Source organism: Chroicocephalus ridibundus, chromosome 4 (genome assembly GCF_963924245.1).
Source record: "Chroicocephalus ridibundus chromosome 4, bChrRid1.1, whole genome shotgun sequence".
Classification (NCBI taxonomy): domain Eukaryota; kingdom Metazoa; phylum Chordata; class Aves; order Charadriiformes; family Laridae; genus Chroicocephalus; species Chroicocephalus ridibundus.
In genome coordinates, this window is record NC_086287.1 from 34,651,199 (window position 1) to 34,672,137 (window position 20,939).

General features: G+C 41.2%; 1 protein-coding gene across 4 annotated transcripts in view; it reads left to right on the top strand.

The window, feature by feature from the left end:
• Positions 1-20,939, top strand: part of LOC134514805 (uncharacterized) — a 110,936-nt gene that overhangs the window by 53,268 nt on the left and 36,729 nt on the right. For 2 of the 4 annotated variants that reach the window (XM_063333087.1, XM_063333088.1), the window contains exons 4-5: positions 1,491-1,549; positions 2,943-3,572. The exons of 1 other annotated variant lie outside the window; for it this stretch is intronic. In XM_063333087.1, coding sequence (XP_063189157.1) covers positions 1,491-1,549; positions 2,943-3,484 — 601 coding nt within the window. In that variant the 3' untranslated portion in view covers positions 3,485-3,572. Of the gene's footprint in view, positions 1-967; positions 1,071-1,490; positions 1,550-2,942; positions 3,573-20,939 lie in introns of those variants that run through there. One more of the 4 variants, XM_063333089.1, reaches the window with a different exon arrangement.

A 20,939-nucleotide genomic window follows, 5' to 3' on the forward strand; every position in this document is an offset into this window, starting at 1 on the left:
CTAAAAAGAAATAAAAAATAGGCAAATGGAATGGGTTTAAGCAGAAATGGAGGACACTTTAGAATTACATGTTGCGCGTATATTTTTACAGGTATAGTCTCAGCGTTCGAAGCCTCGCGAAGAGGTTTCGGAAGGTGACTTGGCTTAAAAACCCCCCCGACTCTCACGTTCCGCCCGGAATGACACGCCGCGCGGGGCGCGGGACTCGCTGCGCGCGCTCTCCCCGCGGCACGCGGGGCCGCGCCCACGCGCGCGGGGCGCAGCCTGCGGTCTCCCCGGCGGCCACCAGATGGCGCTGTGACCCCTCGTACGGCGCCGAGACGCGCTCCCGCCGCCACGGCCACGGCCGCGGGGCAGGGCTCGCTGCACCCCCTCTTCTCCCCTCCGGCCCTTCCAAAATCCAGGCACCGAGGAGTGGAAACGAGGCCAAAAAAAAAAAAAAAAAAGAAAATAACATATAGTTTCCTTTTTGTTGGGTGAATAATATTTTGCCACTGTTTAGCTGAGGCAAAATACGGGCCGTGCCAACAGGTATTTGGGGCAGGCGGCGGGGGGCAGGATGCGGGGACACAAACAAACCCGCCGGTTTTGGCTCCGTGACCCGCCGGCGGCCGCCCCCGGGGGTGCCGAGCGCCGCGGCCGCGGGGCGCGGCGGGGCAGGAGCGGCTCCCCGGCGAGAGGAGCAAGCGGTAATGCCGGCAGCAGGGCCCGCGGGTGCGTACAGCTTTCCTCCGGGACCCCAAGGAGCGAAGCGCTCCTCCAGAACTCAGTCAGCTTCACCGCTGCCTTGCCGTCCCTCTTGGGACGGTTGCAAACCCCGAAACCTGTCAGTCTCGCAGGTGTCACTTCAACCGTGCTAAAATCTCGTCGGCGAAACGGCTGCCAGAGGATGACTGTGTGAGTGAGTGAGTGAGTGAGTGAGTGAGTGAGTGAGTGAGTGTGGCAGTGAGAGGACTAAGGTCTCATCAGCCTCCTCGTCAGGCCTCATGATTCACCCCGGTGCAACGGCAAACTTGCCATCCGTCTTTGAGAGAGTGCTTTGCCATGCGGCCGTCTGTCAACGCACGGAGGTAAATCCCCAGTGAAAACAGCCTGGTAATCATCGTGAGGGATGAAGGTTCTGAGCTCTGCTCCTAACGCAGCATTCCCGTGCGGGGAAATTTAACCTTCAAGCATCGCTTCCTCACCTCGTGCTCTTGCATTGATTCTGCCTTTTGTCTGCCTTGTCTGTTGCAGCATATAGGTACTGTTCAGGGTAGAGGCTGGCTGCTAATTAATATATCTGCACAATGCTTACACAACGCCTCGCACACTTGCTGCTTTTACATCATAAAATATTCAGCAACAGTGATATGTAAGAGCAATGGGCAAAACTAAATTAAAATCATTAGTTTTACTCATTTGTCTTAATGATGGCTGTTGACTAATTGTGTTCTTTGAATGTGAAACTTGTGGAACACGAATTTAGTAATTTCGCTTGGCACTTTCAGCTCTGTTTTAAATGGACTGTGTCTACAAGCAAGCTGTTCACCTGTGTTCTGGAAATGGGGTGAGTGCTTATATGGTGTTTCAGTATCTGAAATCAGAGGGAGAAATGTCTCATTGCCTCAATATCCTGGTGCAAATGAAAGTCGCATCAAGGATATATGTAGGAAAAAGTGTTTGTTATTATGAAAATCCCTTCTGTGCCTTCGCATTTCCAGATCTTGGATTTTTTAGAAGATGTGACTTTCCAAAACGAGATTAAGGCAGTTGTCTGTGGTGCTGCTTGGGAAATAAAAACACTGCTTATTATCGTATGAGCCTTTTCAGCGGATTAAGTGAAATATGGCTGAGACATTTTGTTCTCTTCTAGTTAAGCAGGCTGTATGAGTTTTGAGAAATAATGCTTGAAAAAGGGCATTTCACTCACATGCATGATCTCTGATGTTGTTTTTCTCAGGGGTTCTAGAGGTATTTGAATTATGAATTTTCCACTCAGTTAATTAATTTCCTTTAGGGCCAAATCACTTATTCTGAATAAACATTCTTGTCCTGGATGTATATATGTCTGTCTACTCCTACATTTTTACAATCTAACTAGTAAAAGAGGCTAAAGAACTTACGCAAACGTGTGTGAGTGGGAGGCATTGATTATTAGATGAAGCAGTTGAGTCCAGAGTACAAGTAATTGTGTAGAAACATCCATTTTTATACGAGTTGGATGACACACTGAGCCTGGCTGGTGAAACACATTTTAAAGTCATTTATTTTCTCTCTTTAAATGATAAACATTTATTTCAAGGCTCTGCTTATAGTGGGAGGTCTGTTCTACCCTGGGTCCACCACTGATGAGGAGACTGTTAGTTGTTGAGCTGGCAGCAAAGTAGAGGAGACTTGGTAGGGCTGGATTTGTTTCAGAGATTTACAAAATTCTGATTTTTGAATGTGCTTTTTTTTTTTTTTTTTTAATGTATGCATATGCATGATAGAAACTGCATGGAATTAGGGAAAGATTTTGGAGGGAAGACCTTAATCAGAACCATATGACCACAGGAAAAAGCTTTTTTTTCCCTTATTATAATGATATCTGTAATTGCTGGAACAAGATTTCCTGAATTCAGCAGTCACGAATTCCAAAGACTCGAGCTGAGTCTAGATCTGTGCCCTGACTTGTGGGACAGAGACAAAATGATTCCTTGAATTTTCCTTGTGCCACCGAGAGGAGTAAAGCCGACAGGCTGTAATTTGCAGGGGTGGCAAGAAGCCTGCTCTCTGCTGCCCCAGAGATGGGGTTATCAACAATAATCAGATCCCCATCAGGCTTGTGAAGAAGCTGTACCCGTCTGCTGAATTGATGTTAGAATGTTTATAGGAAGAGGCAGCTTTTTGTTCGTATCCCATGCGTATTCAGTCTCAGTCATCGCTGATCAGATTCTTATTCTCTCTTTGTTCCCCTTAAGCTTCTTTCAGGTGTCCCGGGGCAATGCCAGTGAACTGGGCACCTAATCTGGGGTGTGCGCGCCAGCACAGTCACCCCTCCTGCCTTTGGCTCTGCAGCAGTAGCTCGAGCTGCAGCTGGAGGTCCTTTCCCTGCATATCTTTTGATGTTGCAGTAGGATCAGAGCCAGTCCCCAGCTGCCTTCTCCACAAGCAGCCTTCAGCCGCCTTTGCAACAGCAGGTAATGAACTATCTTGCCCCCCAGCCCACCCAGATCTCTCCCTTGTGTGCCACCTGGCCCACCCTTACGCCTTTGCCACAAGAAGCCAGGCTACGTCTGCAAAGGGAGAGAGTGGAGTGGGGCAAGGCCACCCACTGGTGCCCTCAACCAAAACCTGTGCTGGGGCTGCTGCCCCAGAAGCAAATGGTGCAAGGTTGCACCTACTGCTGGGAAGGCTCTTCCCTCTCTGGGGCAAAGGAGCAGATGAACTGGAAGCATTTCATTTCATGCATCTGCCCCACTGTTGGAGCATGCTTGTTGCAGGCCAGCGCTGGAAGTCTTAACCTAACCCAAAAGTTTAGTCGTAACTCTAGTCATCTATTGAGAGACTTAATCTGCTGTTAATATTACTTCAGTCTTCAACACTGAAGATCAAGCCTTTGTGTTACAACTGAAATTTTATTTTATTTATAATCATTAGTTTTCTTAATGTAAAAACCCATTGCCTCAAAAAAGAGACCTTTTCTGGGTTTCTGACTTGTAATTTTAAGCAGCACTTCAATATCTGACAAGGGGAGTGCTTGATGTTAATTGTTTTTTGATGTGAGCATAATCATGTACAAAATTTGCTTTCATGCACAAACAGTCTTCTATGTGAGTTTATGTTTTTGAAATGTGAATCTGAGCAGGGAACAAAATAAACCTTTACAATCTTCAGAGTTATTATAATCTGATTGTCATAGAACAAAATACCTTGTCATCTCCCTCTACGTGGCTCTTCCATATAACTGTTGTTTTGCATCATTTACTCTGTTATACTTCATAGGTTATATTACTTCAAAATTGTTATTTATCCAGCCTAACAGTTTTTCCAACAAGAAAAGGTAAATATTATAGGTTAAACTCTATTTTAGATTCTTATAAACAAAGCCCTCATAGTTGTAAGCCTGAACTCAAACATTTGTGACGTTGGTGACCCCTGGAACAAAATAGAACCGGATTCTGGATCAAGCAAGAGGAATAAAGTTGGACTAGACGTAGAGTTTTTATCCTTACTAAGCTGACACTTAAAACATCCAGATCTGGAGGAAATGTAATGAACTGCATTTTCTCCCTCAGCTGGAAGAATTTTGGCACACATATCTGAAGAGCTATATAGCTATGAGGGAGCTAACCAATGGTTTGAGATTGCTCACATCTGCCAGCTAAATCAGAGATCCAAAGGCTAAACCCAGCATTCAGAGGCAACATGTGGATCCATGAATTTTATGGAAGACAGTGTCTAGACACTGATAAGCAGTTTTCTTACATACAAATTCTTTAAAACCGTATATAATTGTTCTCATTTTAGTAATAGCTTTCAGAAAATTATTGTTACTAAGATGGAAAAAACGTTTTATGCCAGTGACCTCAAAATTGTAGTCCAGGGATCTAGTTGTTTTTTCAGGTCGTTTATGCCATGGAAGTAATGAGTATCTCTTTTGAGATAGAAAGACACATTATATAGGAAAAAGACACTTTTCCCTATAAGAAAAGAGTAATTGATTTGCAAAAACTGTAGACATGCTATTCTTTTGTAAATACAATGCAAGTCATAATGCTTAGTTTTATTGCATTTTTACTCTTTGTGTATTTTCTGACTTCAAACGTATTAACAGGATGAATAAGACTGGAGAAGCAAGAGCTATCTACGCGTGTGTATGTGCCATTCAGCCAGTACGTGCATTTTTTCTTTAAGTACCTGTTTTTAATTTCAAAATTATGAAATACTACAGAGAAATTATAAGCCTGCAAGTCATTTACAGCTATTGCAATTCTAGTTAATACATTCCAAAACAATTTTTTCTGGCACAGATGGTAACATCATAACTTCGGATCTCCTTTCCATCCATTGCTGGCTGTTCCTGGGTGTGGGAAGAGGTGATGATTAGCTAAGACAAAACTTGCTGTTCACAACATCTTGCTGAGACTCTGTTGTTATTGATGATAAAAATGGCTTTGGAATAAACTGAAGATTTTCATGGGAAAATGCCTATTTTTGTAAATTTTTTTTTAAAGTCAGTTGTACATACAATTATATAATTGATGTTTGCAGTGCTATGTATTTCTTTTATTTTCATGCTTATACACATTAAGGATATAAGAATGTCACAAATGCAAGACAGCAGACGTTACTGGGAGAATTTGTAAACAGCAGCATTCTTTGAGAGCACAGAGCGCCTACATTTGAGCAGTTGTTAAGTATTATTGTGCCATTTCAGCCTTTCCATATAGTTCTTTATTTTTCTATGGCACTTTCAACAGAATTTGAGTGGACAGGAGTCACATTTGTATCATTCTGCACCCTGCTACTAAAAGGACCTTTGTGTTTCAGCTCATTTAGAGTGTATTCCTTGCTTTAATCACTGAGCTTAGTTTAGGAAAGAACACCTGAAAATTGGATGTTTTGACTTTTGCTACTTCTGCTTTTTACTTTTATTTGAAATTGGATAAAGATAATGCATGGCAGAAAAGGTACAAACACATAGGAAGACCAAAAGGGATTACAAATGGGATAAATCAGAAGGCCAAATGTTGGAACTGATGTCAAAGCTCATATGTTGTGATAACTTCTAATGCAGCTGATCCTTCTTGCCCAAGGTATTTGCTCTTAATTTGTCAAATCGTATCAGCCCTTTGAGTGACTTTGCAGCCTGCCACCTTGCCTAATTAAATAATTGGTGGCTGTTTGTGTGTGTTGTAAGGTTCCTCTATGTTCCCATTGATCTCATATTGAAAGGAGAAAGGAGAATAGTTCTGGAAGGCTTTGGATTTTGGAACATCAAGAATAACAACCCAGACCTTTCCAAATGCTTTTGCAGTAGTGTGAAAATGTCCAAAAAGTCAAGTTCTTTACAACTAATGGATACAGGAGGATTTGAAAGTTAAAGCAACTTTGGCATGCTTACTTTCAATTTTTGTGTAAATTCAGTAGCCTAAACCTCTGGCCGTTCAACTCTGCATTTCACTGCGCTCTTAGCATCTGACAGAGTTACAGGACTGTACATTCAGCATATTTCAGGATGTTTAAACCTCTATTTTCCAAGGCTTTTGTGAACTCCTGTGGCATAAAAATATCAAACTCCAAAAGGCTTGCCGTGATCAGTATTTCCATAAAGACTCAAGAGTCATAAGAGTATAACAGTGATTTTCCACATCAGCTAATCATTTCAATGTTTTATGGTGTTTTCTATAGATATTTTTCCCTATACCACTTCACATGTGTTTTTCTGTTTTGTTCACTTAGTGGCCTAAGTTTACTGTTCTTGCCAGCCTCTTTTTCTGATGTCTCCTTGAGTTCTTCTGTCTAGTGAGTTTCTGTGCAGTTCCTTGCCCAGTCTGTCCTGGCAGTGGCAACATGATGAGCTGCCATTTACTCTTACAGGGTAGTTGTTTCTTTAATTGTCAGATGTTCTGTGTGCCCACATGAGAGCCATTGCAGGTGGGGTTTGGTGGGGCAATGAGCGAGTGATGTGGAATCTCTAACTGTCCTGGAGGCCAAGACCTTGTTATCCGAGTATCAGCTTCTGCTTCCAAATCCATGGGATATGTGTCGGTAGAATCTGTCTGTTTGCAGCCCTGGGAACTCTGATGACTTTTTAGGCTTTAAAGCTGGACTAGTCCAGTCGCGAACATATCAGCCTCTCAAATTTTCACTAATATGCAATCCACTTAGCTGCTTCGGTGCTGGGTTTGTCGGCTGTCAGGCTTTGATTCAGGCAGTTCAAGTTTCAGGGCATTTTCATGCATGCGGCTTAAAGTGCAGCAGGGCTCTTTTACAGGCAAGAGACTCAAACTCTGTATATCAAAGCAGCTCTCCGGCTTTTTTAGACCACAGTGATGAGATCGATAAGATAACTCTCACTGCAGACATGAAAGAAACGTGGCTGCCCCTGCAGCATGCCGAGGGTGGGAGTACTGCTCTGTGTGTGTGGGTCCTGACGCTCTGCAAGAAAGAGTGCTACAGACAAACTATGTAGCTAGATTCTGAAAAAATAGTGGTATGAATGTGATGATAGAATCATTAATCTTTAGAACACTTTGTTCTGAAAACTAAACTTAGGGCTCCTTTAGGATGTAGGACTCCTAAATCTGCAGCATGTTTGCCTGGTAACAAATTCTCTGTGCCTTCTTCATTCTGTTATTTATTAGATACAGTCATTTGCAATAGCTTGCAAATGTACTTCAACTATGACGAGGAGGGGCAACGAAATTTACTTATGTGGCTAGTATCTATGCTGAGCTGGTCACGTTTTCACAAACAGTTGATTTTTTTTTTGCCTCAAATTGCTATTTGTTGAACTCAGAACTTAATGTCCATTTTTGATGAATTCCCCAACATAAGGAATTGTTAGAAAAAAGGTTTTAGTCAAAATACTTGCCATTTTTAATTGAGGAAATTTTAGGGTTTTTTAATTCAAAACATTTATTCTTTTTTTTTTTTTGTGAATTTAGAATAAATGAAGGTTTAAAAGAAAAACTATATCTAAGTAAAATGCAACAATTTTGCCTACAGAATTCTTTTTATGTGGATAGATAATCCTTTCATGCAAACAGTGAGATTTTTATTGTCATTCTATTCATGATAGCCACACTTTTTTAGAATCGCACAAATGTTCACAAAGCTTCTGTCTCTGCTACCTATCTCTACAAGATATCTGTACACAGGCCGGTATGTCAGCCCTCCTGCTCATAACAGACAAGGTTCACTGATGTAGATGTTTGAAATGGTGGTCCTGTTATGCTCCCCTCCGCCACAGTGGAATGGTAGTGTGAAAGTTCTGCTGAAAAATATTTCACAGAGACGGGATACGAGAGTAAGAGTTGTTCAAATGATACACAGCTTCAGCTCTTGGTCACTTCAGTGCAACTGCTAGTTGAGTGTTAATCAATGAAGTGTAACTTGTAAGAAATGCGTCTGTACTGATGGACAAACCGGACCGTGAGCAAATCTGGAACACCTTGGAGTCAGCAGAAGTAGCAGTACTCGTTCTCTACCAACATCAGCCAGTTTTGAACTGATTATCTTGAACGAAAAGAGTTCTGAGCTCATTACTAACCTTGTGGGGTATCTTGCCTGCTTTCTGAAGGTTTCAGACTGAAGAACAGTTTGGCCTAAGAGCAGTGTCCTTTCATTACCGCTGTTTGATTTATCATCTGCCTTTGAAACTGTCAACCAAAGCGATGGCCTTGAGCACCTTGCAGGACTCTTGGGCTTGCTCAGGACTTGAGTCCTCTATCTTTACTTCTTGTGAGTGGCACTGGCTGTTCTTAACAGTCCTCTGACCTTGTTCAGCATGAGTTTTCTCTGAGTCCTCTGTGAATTTTTTAGATTTTCAGATGTGATGTTTGCTACATTTTCAGTGAACCGATACTGATAAACAAAGGATATACAACTTTACCCCTGTCTGTTTGCTTGAGACTCCTTGTCTTACATCCAAATGCTTGTCCTCTTCATTTCAGCGTTTTCTGAAACAGATTTTATGTTAATTTGCTCTCCCGTTTTTCCTTATGAAGAGCTTTTGAGGAAAACCTTGGTGTTTTTAGTTTACATGATTAAAATTCTCAAGCTGCTTTTCAGTCAGCTGTTAGTTCTGCAACAAGCTTTAATAAGAAAATAAATGATGTTTTCTAGCATCTCAGAATGTCACGCAGGAAAAGCAGATATGAACCTGTGATCGGCATCAGGCCGAGCTTCCAGTGAGTGGAGTGGGAGCTGCTGCTGTTACACATATTGTGCTGCTGCAGAAGTGGGAGGAGATGAAACTTCTGCCATTTCTATGGCATCACTCAGCAAGGTGTAAATGAAGTATGAAATAAAAACTCTCAGCCCACTCAGTGCACAGACAGAAAAAAAAATAGTGCTTTATACTTGCTGCTGTGATATGCTATTTGCTGTAATATTAACCTTACGCAGTGCCAGAATGCTCCCTAAGTTTTACAATTGCGGGTCAAAAGAGAAATGATTTCTTGTTAGGTCTCCTCTTTTTCCTCTCTTTCTACCAACATGCTACTGCGTGTCAAAGCCGGTGATGCAGAGCAGAGCAGGAGCAAGGTGAAAAGACTGACAAGAGGATCCTGTTCTGAGAGAAAGACATCGTGTAAGTGAGTCAGTAGGCACAGTTTGCAATGAACTTCAGGGTAAAAATGACAAAACACCGAACACTGGATGCGGCTTCAGATTCAGCAACATTTCTTGTCTTCATTTGATTGAGTTGGAGCTCATCTGCGTGATTTGGAGGGAAGGAGCCATAGGTGGCAATGTATCTATGCTATGTTTAAATTCATTAGCACCAGGGAGTCTGTTTGTGTTGCTAGGTAGCTTATTTGGTGTGGTAGCAGTTTTTGGATGGAAATGCTTTTCAGCCCCAGATTTGCCCCTAGGTCTTGCCCTCACAGCTTAACAAATTGCTACCTAGATCCTTGTGGGATCCCGCTCATTATTTTTAAGCCATAAACAAGTCTCCTGGCAGCCTCCGTTTTATTTGGCTGGAAATGTTCGGTTGTTGAAGCCTCTGAGCTAGATCCTAAGCTGGTGTAAATAATGTAGCTTCACTGATGTCAATAAAATCAGGCCAGTTTATACCAGCTGAAACTCTGTCCCTTCAGACACAAGTCAGCTCCTAATCTCCATGCCATTCACACAGAGGCATATATTTCCCTCTGTTTTTCTAATCCTTGTGTGTCCTTTGTAGAACTACGTGATTTGTGCTGCAAACGGTGCTGAGAAACAGGATGGAGTGAGATGGATGCTGGTTTAAAATGCTGGATACCTGGCCCCCGGCCTGTTCTGCCTGAGACCTCTGTGTGGCAGCGCAATTCTTCCTCTCTTTGTGCCCGCACCGTTCCCCTTTTGTTTCCCAGTCTCACAGAAGTGTGGGGGTAAAGCCGGTAAATACTGAGACACTGCAGTAACCGGAGCTGCAGCACAGGTGGGTGGGTAACATCTCCAAAAATCCTGACTGTGGTCAGAGATGCCCCTCACAGATGCCTCTGTGAACCAGCAGGAGCCGAAAAAGGCAGCTGACTGGGCAGCAGCACCCTGCAAACCCCTCGGCTGCCGGACCACTGGGTAAAGGAAGGTCATCTGTGGCTGGACTTCTGTGCACAGTGGGGTCCCTCCTGGTTACGCTGACCACAGAAGGGGGGGCATGGATTCCCACCGTGATCTTTTTGCAAGGCTGTGCAGGAGGAAAGGGAACGTGCAGCGCACACGTATTCAGGGTGATTCAGCCGATAGATCTGAGAGCTCTGGAAAGGCAGGATAAATTCTAGCAGGAGGGGTTTATATAAATGCCATTCTGATTAAAGCAGGGAGCATAAATGTAAGAAATTACAACCTGCTCCATCCTGCAACACTTGCCAGTGATAACATGTCCATAGGGAAAGCTTTGTGATAAGAAATCAAAACAGCAAGATTCAAAGAAAAAGCAGGCACCTTTGTAAAGGCACGAAAGAAATTGAGTCATTAAAACACGCTCCAGGCTTTTTAGGGCCATGGGGAAGACCAGAATAGCGTTCATGTAATATTTGTATTAAGTCTTAAAAAGGCCAATAACCCCTTTGCTGCACAGAAGTGAATGTCACCCACCTTGAAAAAAGCTGCAACACAATCAGGTGAACACAAGTTTGGAGAGCCATTTGAAAATAGGGCAGCAGAGGTCTTGGGCTGGCTGGTGGAGCTATACATGTTCCATAAAGCAATTTACTACTTAATTTGTTGTAGAGAGAATTTTCTCGATTTCTGCCCTTTAATAAATTCTAAGTAAAAGAAAGCTTCCTTATTGTTACAAATTGAGAGGGTAGTGGAAATAAGACTTGCACTGCTGCAAATGAAAGTGAGATGGAGGAGCAGTGCAGTATAGATGGGTTAATAATCTCAGGCTAATCAGATAATAGGTACCACAATATAAATTGCTTTCCACTGGAATAAAAACATTTGTGAAAACGTGTTTTAAATATACCTCATGTGGGATCAACATAGGGCAGGACTTAGATTTATCGTGTCTGTATCTGTTTGGTCATAAAGGTGCTGCACTGTAATATGTAAGTCCTGGTCAGATGCACATTTTGAAAATAATGCTACCTTGCTCTTCTAAGCAAGTTCTAAAACCATGAATCTTTTGTTTAAAGATGGGTCCTTGATGATCGTACTCTTTATTTATAGATTGAAAGTGTATGCTTACAAAACCAAGATATATACGTTCAATCTCTTAATTTATAGCTGACTGCATTATTTCAGAATTCTCTTTGAAATTATTACAGACACATTTAATTCTAAGTGTTCATTTCAGTTTCTAACAAAAAACAGCATTCTGATCTTATCCTAGGCAAAAGGATGGATAAGAAACAGAAGCAGTTGGAAATCTTTTTTAAAAACTGGATTTTGTATTACTTCTGTTGTTTTTATTATATTTATTTATGTATTTTTTATTTTCCAAAAGAAATAAAACAGGTGGTAATAAACAAACCAAAACTCAGAAGATTCTGGATCATTTAAGTAAGTGAACTACCAGGTAGCAAATGCAGTTTTATGTAGAAAAATGTTAAACAATTCATCTGGGAGGAAGGAATCAGTCTAAGGAATATGTACTAAATACGCAGTCATCCAGCATACTGATTAGGAAAGAGATGGAATAGTTACAGAGAGATGACTGCAAACATGAATTCCAGTGCACTGTAGCATTAAGAATTTTGAACAATACATTAAGGAAGAGAAGGCAGCATAGCCATCATAGAAGGTGGATTGAAATTCCTTTAGAACAGGATTACAGTTCCTTGGATTTTTTTCCTCAGTGGTTGAAAAGCAAAATAATTACGCAAAGCATTTTTCGTATCACTGAAATATTTCCTTTAACTTTTGCAAGGAAATGCCTGCTTCTGGAGAGTCTACCCTCTCAAAAGGCACTGCTCTAGTTAGAAAACAAATACCAAACCAGAAATTCCAAACTATACAGATGCCCACATCCACACACACGCCCGTGGGTATTGATGCTATCTTAGGCTTATGCTCCCATGAAACTGAAACGTAATGCAGAGAGTACTGCGTTTAGTGATTAACTGCCTTGCATCTAAATTAACTGCCAGAATGGTCAAGAAATCATTTCTGTTTTTTTTCTCAGCCTGTTACTCTGCCCGGCAGCTGCTTCCCCGAGATCACACGTAGCAGGGAAGGCAGGCTGGATGTCAGTGGGTGCCGAGTTAAGATCTCGGGCACCTTGGGGTAGTAGGCTACTCCTGAGTCTTAGGCATTTCAACGTATTGAAATGCCTAATACTCATGTATTTATTGGCAATGCTGCAGAATACAGTCAAGTGCTGCTGTGTGGGTAGAGCCATTCACGTGCCCTGCTCTCTTAGACTCTTATCATGCACAATCTTTTTCACGTGTTTCCAATGTAGCCATTTATACCTACAATACTCCTATATTCCTGTCTAATAGCCTTCTATGCTGCTTCAAGGCCTTTTTTTTTTTTCTATTGGACTAGAAAATTGGCAGTTAGAAAAGTGTGATGCATCAGCACAGGGCAGTGTGGGTGTTAGCCTGTGTTTGCGCAGCCGGGGCGCAGCTCTGCGGGGGGAACGAAGCTGGGCCACAACACTGCTGTGCGCTTCTCTCCCAGGACCCCGAAAAATATCCAGTGGCCAGTTGCCACCTCGCAATTTAGGTGCTGCTGTGCTGTCTGCCTACCCCATGAGAGGTCAGCGGCCCGGGGCAGAGCTACGAAGGTGGAGTATGTGCCTGTGTCAGCTGCTTCTGTTCGCAGTGCAGTATTTTAGCACTATCCTAATTTACATGGGCAATTTAACCTACTAGACAGTGAATGGGCGTCCATGCCTTTCTCTCAGCACTGCGGGAAAGTCACAATACCCAAAAGAGGAGTGAGCCGAGAAGTCCTGAGCGGGAATATCTTATGCGGAAGCATGATGTCATGGGTATGTTTATGCATCACCGCCCCAGGAACGGGAGGTTACCTGGCAGCCGCAGTGGCAGGGGTGAGTGTATTCTGCAGCACACATGACACCCTGTGCCAGAAGCCGCACCGCTGTAGTGGGGCTACCAAAGCCATGCAAAAATCTGCAAGACTTCCACATGCCGCCACGCAGATGCAGCGCGTCCTCAGGCTGTCTGCGCAGTCCTGCTTCACGGCTTACACTTTTCTGACAAAACGACACTCTCTGGCCATTCAGAAGAATCACATTTCAGCAGAGATGTATGATGCGGTCCATACATGTATCAGAGTCTCTATACTATCATACTGCTGTCATTTAGCCTTATCTTTGAAATGTCAGAACTTTATATCATACGGATGCTATTTTCCATCTATCGCATTGACTCCCTGCACAGCGAGATCAGAACTGGTGACCACATGGCCTGCCTTGATTTTCAAGTAAATGCTTATTTATGCAAATCTATGCTTTGAATATGCTTACGAAGAACGGGGAGAAGAAAAATATCATCTGCTTTAAAGAAAAGTCACTGCGGAGATCCTCACTCAAATACCCGTTGCCTGACTTCATGCAGAGGCCAGAGACCGGTAGATGGCAATCTCCTCCTGTCGCAGGAAGAGCAGCATTTTAATGCAGGGGCCCTTGTGTGCATCTTCCCTTTGCTTATTACAGTTTACTTGAAGGGCAAAAAGACCTGGAAATCGTAGGCAGCCTTTGTTAGGCTCAGAATGTCAGAATATGGCAAAGCAAAACTGAAGTTCTACTTTATGCAAATCCTAGCTGCTGGTATCTGTGAAAAGAAAAGCAAGCTAACGTAATAGAATGAATTCATATTAATCTTTTTCATTTTTAAATACAGGACACTGGGTTATTTTACAGCATCGTTATGCTTTTCCTCCCGCGTGCTGCTAATCTTTTAATGTACTCCTTAGAAAAAAGAAAATGGCTGTTTTCCCTGTACCCCACATTTCCCTTTTTTTTTCAGTGTTTAAAATGGGAAGAAATAACGTGATCTTCAGCTGACTTAAAAAGGAGTCAAGGCACAAAAGAAAAGCATTTTTCTGCTGTAGTGAAAAATCTGCCATGCTAGAGTAATGTGTCCAAGCAGCAGTGTGAGAGTCTAGTTTAGCATTTGAATTGGAAAATGAATGGTATTAAGGCTATCACTGTGTAATTTTTATACATGTTTTTTTTTATTGCAGAAGAGAAGATTAATGCTGCTAATTTCAGTTATATAAAAACTCTGAGCTGATAAAGGACTTGAATTTTTTTTTTTTTTTAAAGCAAATATTAATAGCAGAGAAAGGAAGATTCCTATCCTATTTTGGAAATAATTGTGTCAGTAATCTCACCATATTGCTTTAAATGAGTCTGCATCATTTCATGCAGTATCATACTGCAGGCATTTGATCATCCATAACATGATGATGGAATGATGAAAAAGAAGGCTAAATTAATATCCTGGATATACTGACACTAGTAACGGTGTAAGAAGGTTTCTCTGGGAATGTTAGATTTTCTGTACTATCCTTAAATGTAATTCTTGATATGCTGTCCATCTGGTACCCTCTAACAGTAGGCTGCAGTCCTGATGTACCCTTTATGTTACATATTAGTACTTAGCTGAGTAGCATAGGCATACCTTTATGAATAGCATTCATTAGGGAGAGAAATTAAACGTAACCTGGATCAGTGCCTTGTCCTATAGAATAAAAGATGAAGGGGGAACTATTACACTAGCTACGCAAACCCTGAACGATTGGAAGATAACCAGTGCTCCCAGTGTGGGGCAGGAGACCTGGAGGTTCACATAAATGTGCATGTCGAGATAGCTGAGGTAGGGGGAGATGGCTGAAAGTGAGTATTAGGGGCAAAGCCGATTCTTGCACTTTTGTTTTACTCTATTGAAAGGATTTCCATGTGATTACATACGTATGGTGTGGTCTGTAAAAGGTAGCACAGGGAGGCTTTGGGAGAAAGGCTGGCTATAACCAGACACTACACCATGTATAAGCTACTGCAGCTTACAGGTGCTCCTGCATTTTGCAGGCAGTCAACTTTTCTTTATGTAAGAAAACTAAAGGGGCAGGAATCCAAGCAATGCTTACAGCAACACTGTGTTTTGAGCAAATGGTAAGTGATGGATGTGCCATAACAGAAGAGAAAAAACTATCTTGTATTAGGGGGGGTGAAAAGAAAAGGAATAGGCTTGTTTGGTGGTTAGAGGGAACTGATTTCTGAGGAAAAATTATAAAAAAACTTAAATTTTCTAAATGCTAACTGATACAAGTGATTGAGTACATGCAGATATATTTCTGAAAATATAGGCTCATAAGCACAACAGAAATTGCTTGACTTATTTTTTGTCATAGAAATTTACATTGAATAAGGAAAACAGAGATGACAATCTCCTTTTTTTGCAAGAACTTTTTTTTGTTTTAAAACAGCTTCCAAAGGAAAGGATACACTTCCACCACTTGAAACAGCTAAATATTCATTAAATATTATAAAATGGGAATGTATAAACATTTTCCATCTCCAGCTTGTGTGGTTAAAGGACAAAAAAAGTGCAAGTGCTACATGCAATTTCGTCTTGTTCAGAGTGGGCTGAATGTGTGTTTACACTATGGTGGCAGAAAGAGAGAATATTTTCAGTGCCTACAGTCGAAGCCTGTTAAGGTGCCTGCATTCGGCACCTCAGTTCCACGTGTCCTCTGTGGAGGACAGGGTACATCTAGTGGGTGATTAAAGGTATCCAAATAAGGCTAGGCTTAATTTAAATGTTCTGAATCACTCTTTAGAAGCACCTGGTGGTTTTTTTCCACTGATTATATGGGGAACCTACACTGCTTTGAGGCCTGAGTTAGAGGCTTAAAGTTATAGGTAGCATCTCACTATGTATCTGAATATATGTGTGTGCTTTTGAAGCATTTGACCTCTTCTCCAGAGACGGTAATGTACTTTTATTTTATTCAAAATCAGTAAACAAGGCTACAATTCAAAATTCTCTTTTCCCTCAGCCGTTGGGGTGATTTTACACCACGTTATGTTCATGCAAATGACTACAGAAGGTGCAAAGATAAAAAAAAGAAAGTTGGCTTATTTTCTTCTACAATGGTGAATTTTTTTTAAGCAGTGATTTGTGTTTTTTTTCTCTCCTATAGTAAGCAGAGACAGAGAAATCTGTGGCTCCCATACTGGTTTCAGGGCTGGACTTAACTACTGCAAGGGTTTTCATCAGCCTTCCTTGTTCCAAAATTTTTGAAATGCTACCTAAAATGAAGTTTCACTTTTCTGACAAAGAACTAGGGATGGCACCGCATGTCTTTCTGGTATGCTAATCGCTTTTGGGTTTCAGCACAGAGCGATAAAAATTTGCCCAGCAGGATAAAACAAGTCCATGGATTGTTTCATTCCATCAGCCCTGCCACACATGCTGTGACATAAATGTTACCAAAGTACTTTTGGGGGGGATTTTCTTTGCTAGAACATTAGGCCCAGAATAAAGTATTTCATTGACATTTGCAGAAGAATTCTCAGAACTGCAGTTCCTCTTGGTTCTATGTCAAAACCACATTTTATGGGACTGCCATCCAGTTAGGGATATTTTGGTGCAGCAAAATAAATTAAGCTGGTTAGGTGGCATTGTTTTACTGCAGAATTTTTTAAAGCTTAAATATCTATTGAAAAGAGAACGAAAGGATCTCACTAAAGCATAGCAAGGAAAATAGCTACCGTGCAAATTCAGCAGTGTTGGAATGGTCTGCCTGAATTTTAATACTTATCTGTATGTTGTGTTTATGCAGTAGGAAATTATTTTGATTTTTTGTTTTGTTTTCTTGGTTTTACTTGAATTCATTTCCAGACCCTTAACAGCGGAGATCTAATATAACCCATGGAACTGCTTCCAGTGAGAACTGAACCCTCAGCACCCAGGCACGTTACGCTCAAAATCTTGTTTCATGGGCAAAGAGGAAGTGCGCCTGAGATATACATATGTACATATATACACAAAAGTTTTTTTGTTAGGCAGCTGAAATTTAAGAATCTAATCATTATTAGTCCAGATCTAGTTATTACAGCAAAAGCAAGAGCAATAATAAGACAGTTCAAATTGTTATATGTGCACTCAGTTTCTATCCCTATCCCTGATGTTATACCACCTTTTCTCTGCTCCTCTGGTCCTAATGTGAGTGTTTTTATTCTGATGGGGGGGAGTGGGGAGTGTTACAATGAGTTGTCAGCACCTGAGTCCTTCACTGAGAGGGACAGGATGCTGATGTTGAGGATTTCTTCTTGCTCTCTGTAGGATCCACTTGGATCTTTTTATGTGCTAGCTAACACACTTGTACATCTTGATCTTTTTTTGTAGGCCTGGATGTCCATGTTAATCACAATTTGCTATATCTGGTACCTTTTACGTACTTCAGGTAGTATTTCTTTGTACTCTTTTTTAACACTAAGCTCAGTTTTGGCCATTTCCGAGCCTGTATTTCTTTAATGGACTGCTGAGGAGTTGTTACAGCTGTAGGGTCTCCAGAGCCAATCTGTGCCCCGTCTTTTACCATCCCATGCCTGTATTCCTCCACACAACAGCAACTGTCTTCACCTCTTAAGACCTCTATTTACATGTCAGGCTTATATTTTCTATGCTACATTGTTCTGCTAGGTTTGTAAAACTATGGTTATATCATACAAATATAAACAAAAGCGAATCAAATTAGACATATACACCTAGACAATCAAAAATATTACTGTTAGAGCTAAACCAAGTAAAAAGAATAAAAATATGCAGGCAGGTCAGGAAAGCTCAGACAGACCAGGGCTGGCAAACTTCAGTCCTGAGGCTGTACAAATTCAGTGCAAAGCTTATGACGTTCTGCTAGCAATGATAGTAGTGTATTGCAGAGCAACGTGGTTGTAGGAGAACAGGTGGCACTGAAGAGATTCCCTGCACTGATATTCCCTAATGTTGAGCTGTAATCTTTTGTATTTGATTAGTTTAAGCCAACTTTCTGACAAAAGACTGCACAGCTGATGACCTGATACACTCAGACTTAAATAATACAGGAAATAATGTTGTGGCAGAATGACAATGATAAAAGATGTCTCCACATAGTGTGTTCACACTCCGTGGGATGACTGGGTGACGTTTTCCTGTTCAGTGATGAGGAAGAGACCTCCACAGCAGGGGTGGTAGAAGTCATCCCCAGCCACTCAATCACAGGGGAAAATATTAAAATCAAAGCTGAAATCTTCCACTTGGGGACATAAAGATCAGCTGCAGCAACCAGTAATTCACTGCAGTTTAACTTATGCTGCATATTCACAGGTATTCAGACAAAGGAGTTGCTTATTGTTTTGATTTGGCAGCATTTCGATTTCTAATCTGTGTCTCATAAATTCTGATCCTCATGATCAGCTTACTTGCTCTCAGCTCAGGACCTGTGGGGAAGGATAACAAGGTCTCATGTTACCTTTGCACTTTGGGAAAAGAAAGCTGCAGTGGAAAGCAAGAAAGGGAGGGACAGGGCTCTATAAGCTAAGATGTTGTTTATGCTGGAGCAGACAGACCTCTGTTCTGATTCTTGCTCCTAGCACAGCTGTTTTATGTTACATGGGAAATGTACCTCGAGACCTTGGTTCTTACTCTTCCACCACTGATCAGTATGCCAAACATCGCATTGAAGAAACATGCATTCTGCAGTCTTCCTCTTATTTCTTCCCATCATCTTGATACATGCAGTTTTTATCTGTTTTGGGTAAGGGGTGGTCAGTGTTTTCACAAAGGTGAACCCTATAAGCCAGAGACCGAGTCTTCCATGGAAAGTGAGAAATGTTGTTGTAAGACTTCTTCCTCAGGGCTCAAGGGAGCAATGGAGCCATTTTCCCCTTTCTAAACAATTTCTCTGCAACGATCCCTACAACATTATTATTTTGTAAAAGTTGATATCATTCCCAGCTGTGTTTTAAAAGAAAATATTCCGAATAAACTGGTAACTACGTTTTGCCTAGAGTTAGTTTTTGTTAGGAAAGCTCTTGGAACATGTACGAGATGAGACCTTTTACAGAACTTAGCTGAAAGAAACCTGGTTACTGATCTTTAAGTGGACTTATGTGTGCTGGTCAAATTATAGCAATTTTGTTGACAGCTAGAAGTGTAGCTCTTGGCGTCTAAAGAAATTTAAACTCAAAATAACATGATGTTTTGTGGTAATTGAGCAGTTTTTTCAAGACTGAAATCTCAAAGAAGACCGAGTTTACTTAATAAAGTTATTATATTCCACTATGCAAAACGCCTAGTAACCTTAAAGAACATTTTCTGTATCACATATTGACAACAGAGGCAGACTTACAAGCAGCCAGGCAAAAGCAAACTATCAAACTAGATGCCTCCTAGCAATTTTTATTCTCTAGTATGGGTAGAGTTACATGAAGAAAGGGAAAAGAATTATAGTAAAACAATCTGTTCTAGCAGAGAAAGTACAGGCTGCAGCGTGTCCCACTGCATTGCAGCTTACTCAAAGGGAAGCACATACAATTTCCTCGGGCAAAAATTCATCCATTAAGCTCTTTTTTTGAGGGGAAAGGGTAGTGGAAGTTGGTGAGGGCAGTACAGGAAAGGGCAAATGCAAACTGAACATCGAGCTAAGAAGAAACTGTGAAGGGCAGAGAATGTTTTTTAGGAAAGCTGAAAACAAGCCTTTAAAAAGCATCTTGGTAAACATAAGATTACCCTCCTGAAAATGAGAAGATATGAGCTGTCTCTAATTATTTCCTCTGCTTCGTATATGAAGTATTCAACCAAAGCCAAGAAGATGACTGCCTATTACTTCAGATGAGACTGTAAGACCAAGACAAAAAAATGAAAAAGGTATGCAAATTAAGCAGGTGTATTTTACTCTACACGGGTACATCTCAGGATGAAGGAAGAGTATTTGTGAGTTACATTGCACAACTGCATTGAGTGCTGGAGTTCTTTTACATCCCTCTCAAACTCACTCTCTGCTTTCAGTAAACTGCTAAGTGTTAAGATCAGTTAGACGGGGTTTCTGTGGGTACTGTGAAGCATGATATGGACATAAGAGTGACATTTTGTTTCCTTGCTTAACTGTCACTGTTACGTCCAAGAGCCAGAAATAATACTTCAAGGACAGCTATTATTTATGTAATCCCACTATATTGTTATTTCCTCAATTCAAAAGTGTTATATGTGCATGCATGCACCCATCCATTTGATTTTCACTTTATTTTACCTGAAAACCACCCAGAAAGGCTCAGTTCTTTATACTCTGAAAAAAACAAATTCTGAGTGGTGGATTTACAAGGGTGTTTATAGACAGTAAGATGAAGATTTTCAATAGTATCCAGTTATCTATTTTTTTTGGTAAATCGCAACAAGCACGCATTTGCATTTTTGGCAGGTAAATGCTTCTGTAAATCTGTCCCCTGATTTATATCTGAAACACGTACTGTCACTTTCGACACGTACAATATTTCTGAATTTTCTCCTTATATTTTGGACTCTCACATCACTGCTTTCCCTTTGGGTTACATGCACGGAGGCAAAGAGGAAAGAATTGTTGAAGTGTCTTTGGAAGAATAGCAGGTCAGTGAGTCACAGATATTAGAAGCAGAGAAAAAAGTCCTTTGGGTCACCTAGTCTGACCTTTGCATTCTGCAGTATTACTCATACAACGTACTCGCTAACCTTTTAATCTAGCCCTCTTTTGATGGTTTGTAATTCTAAGTAGCTGAAGGTGGGACATGCAACTACTTTCAACTAGAATTTTAGTAGGAAGAAATAGGT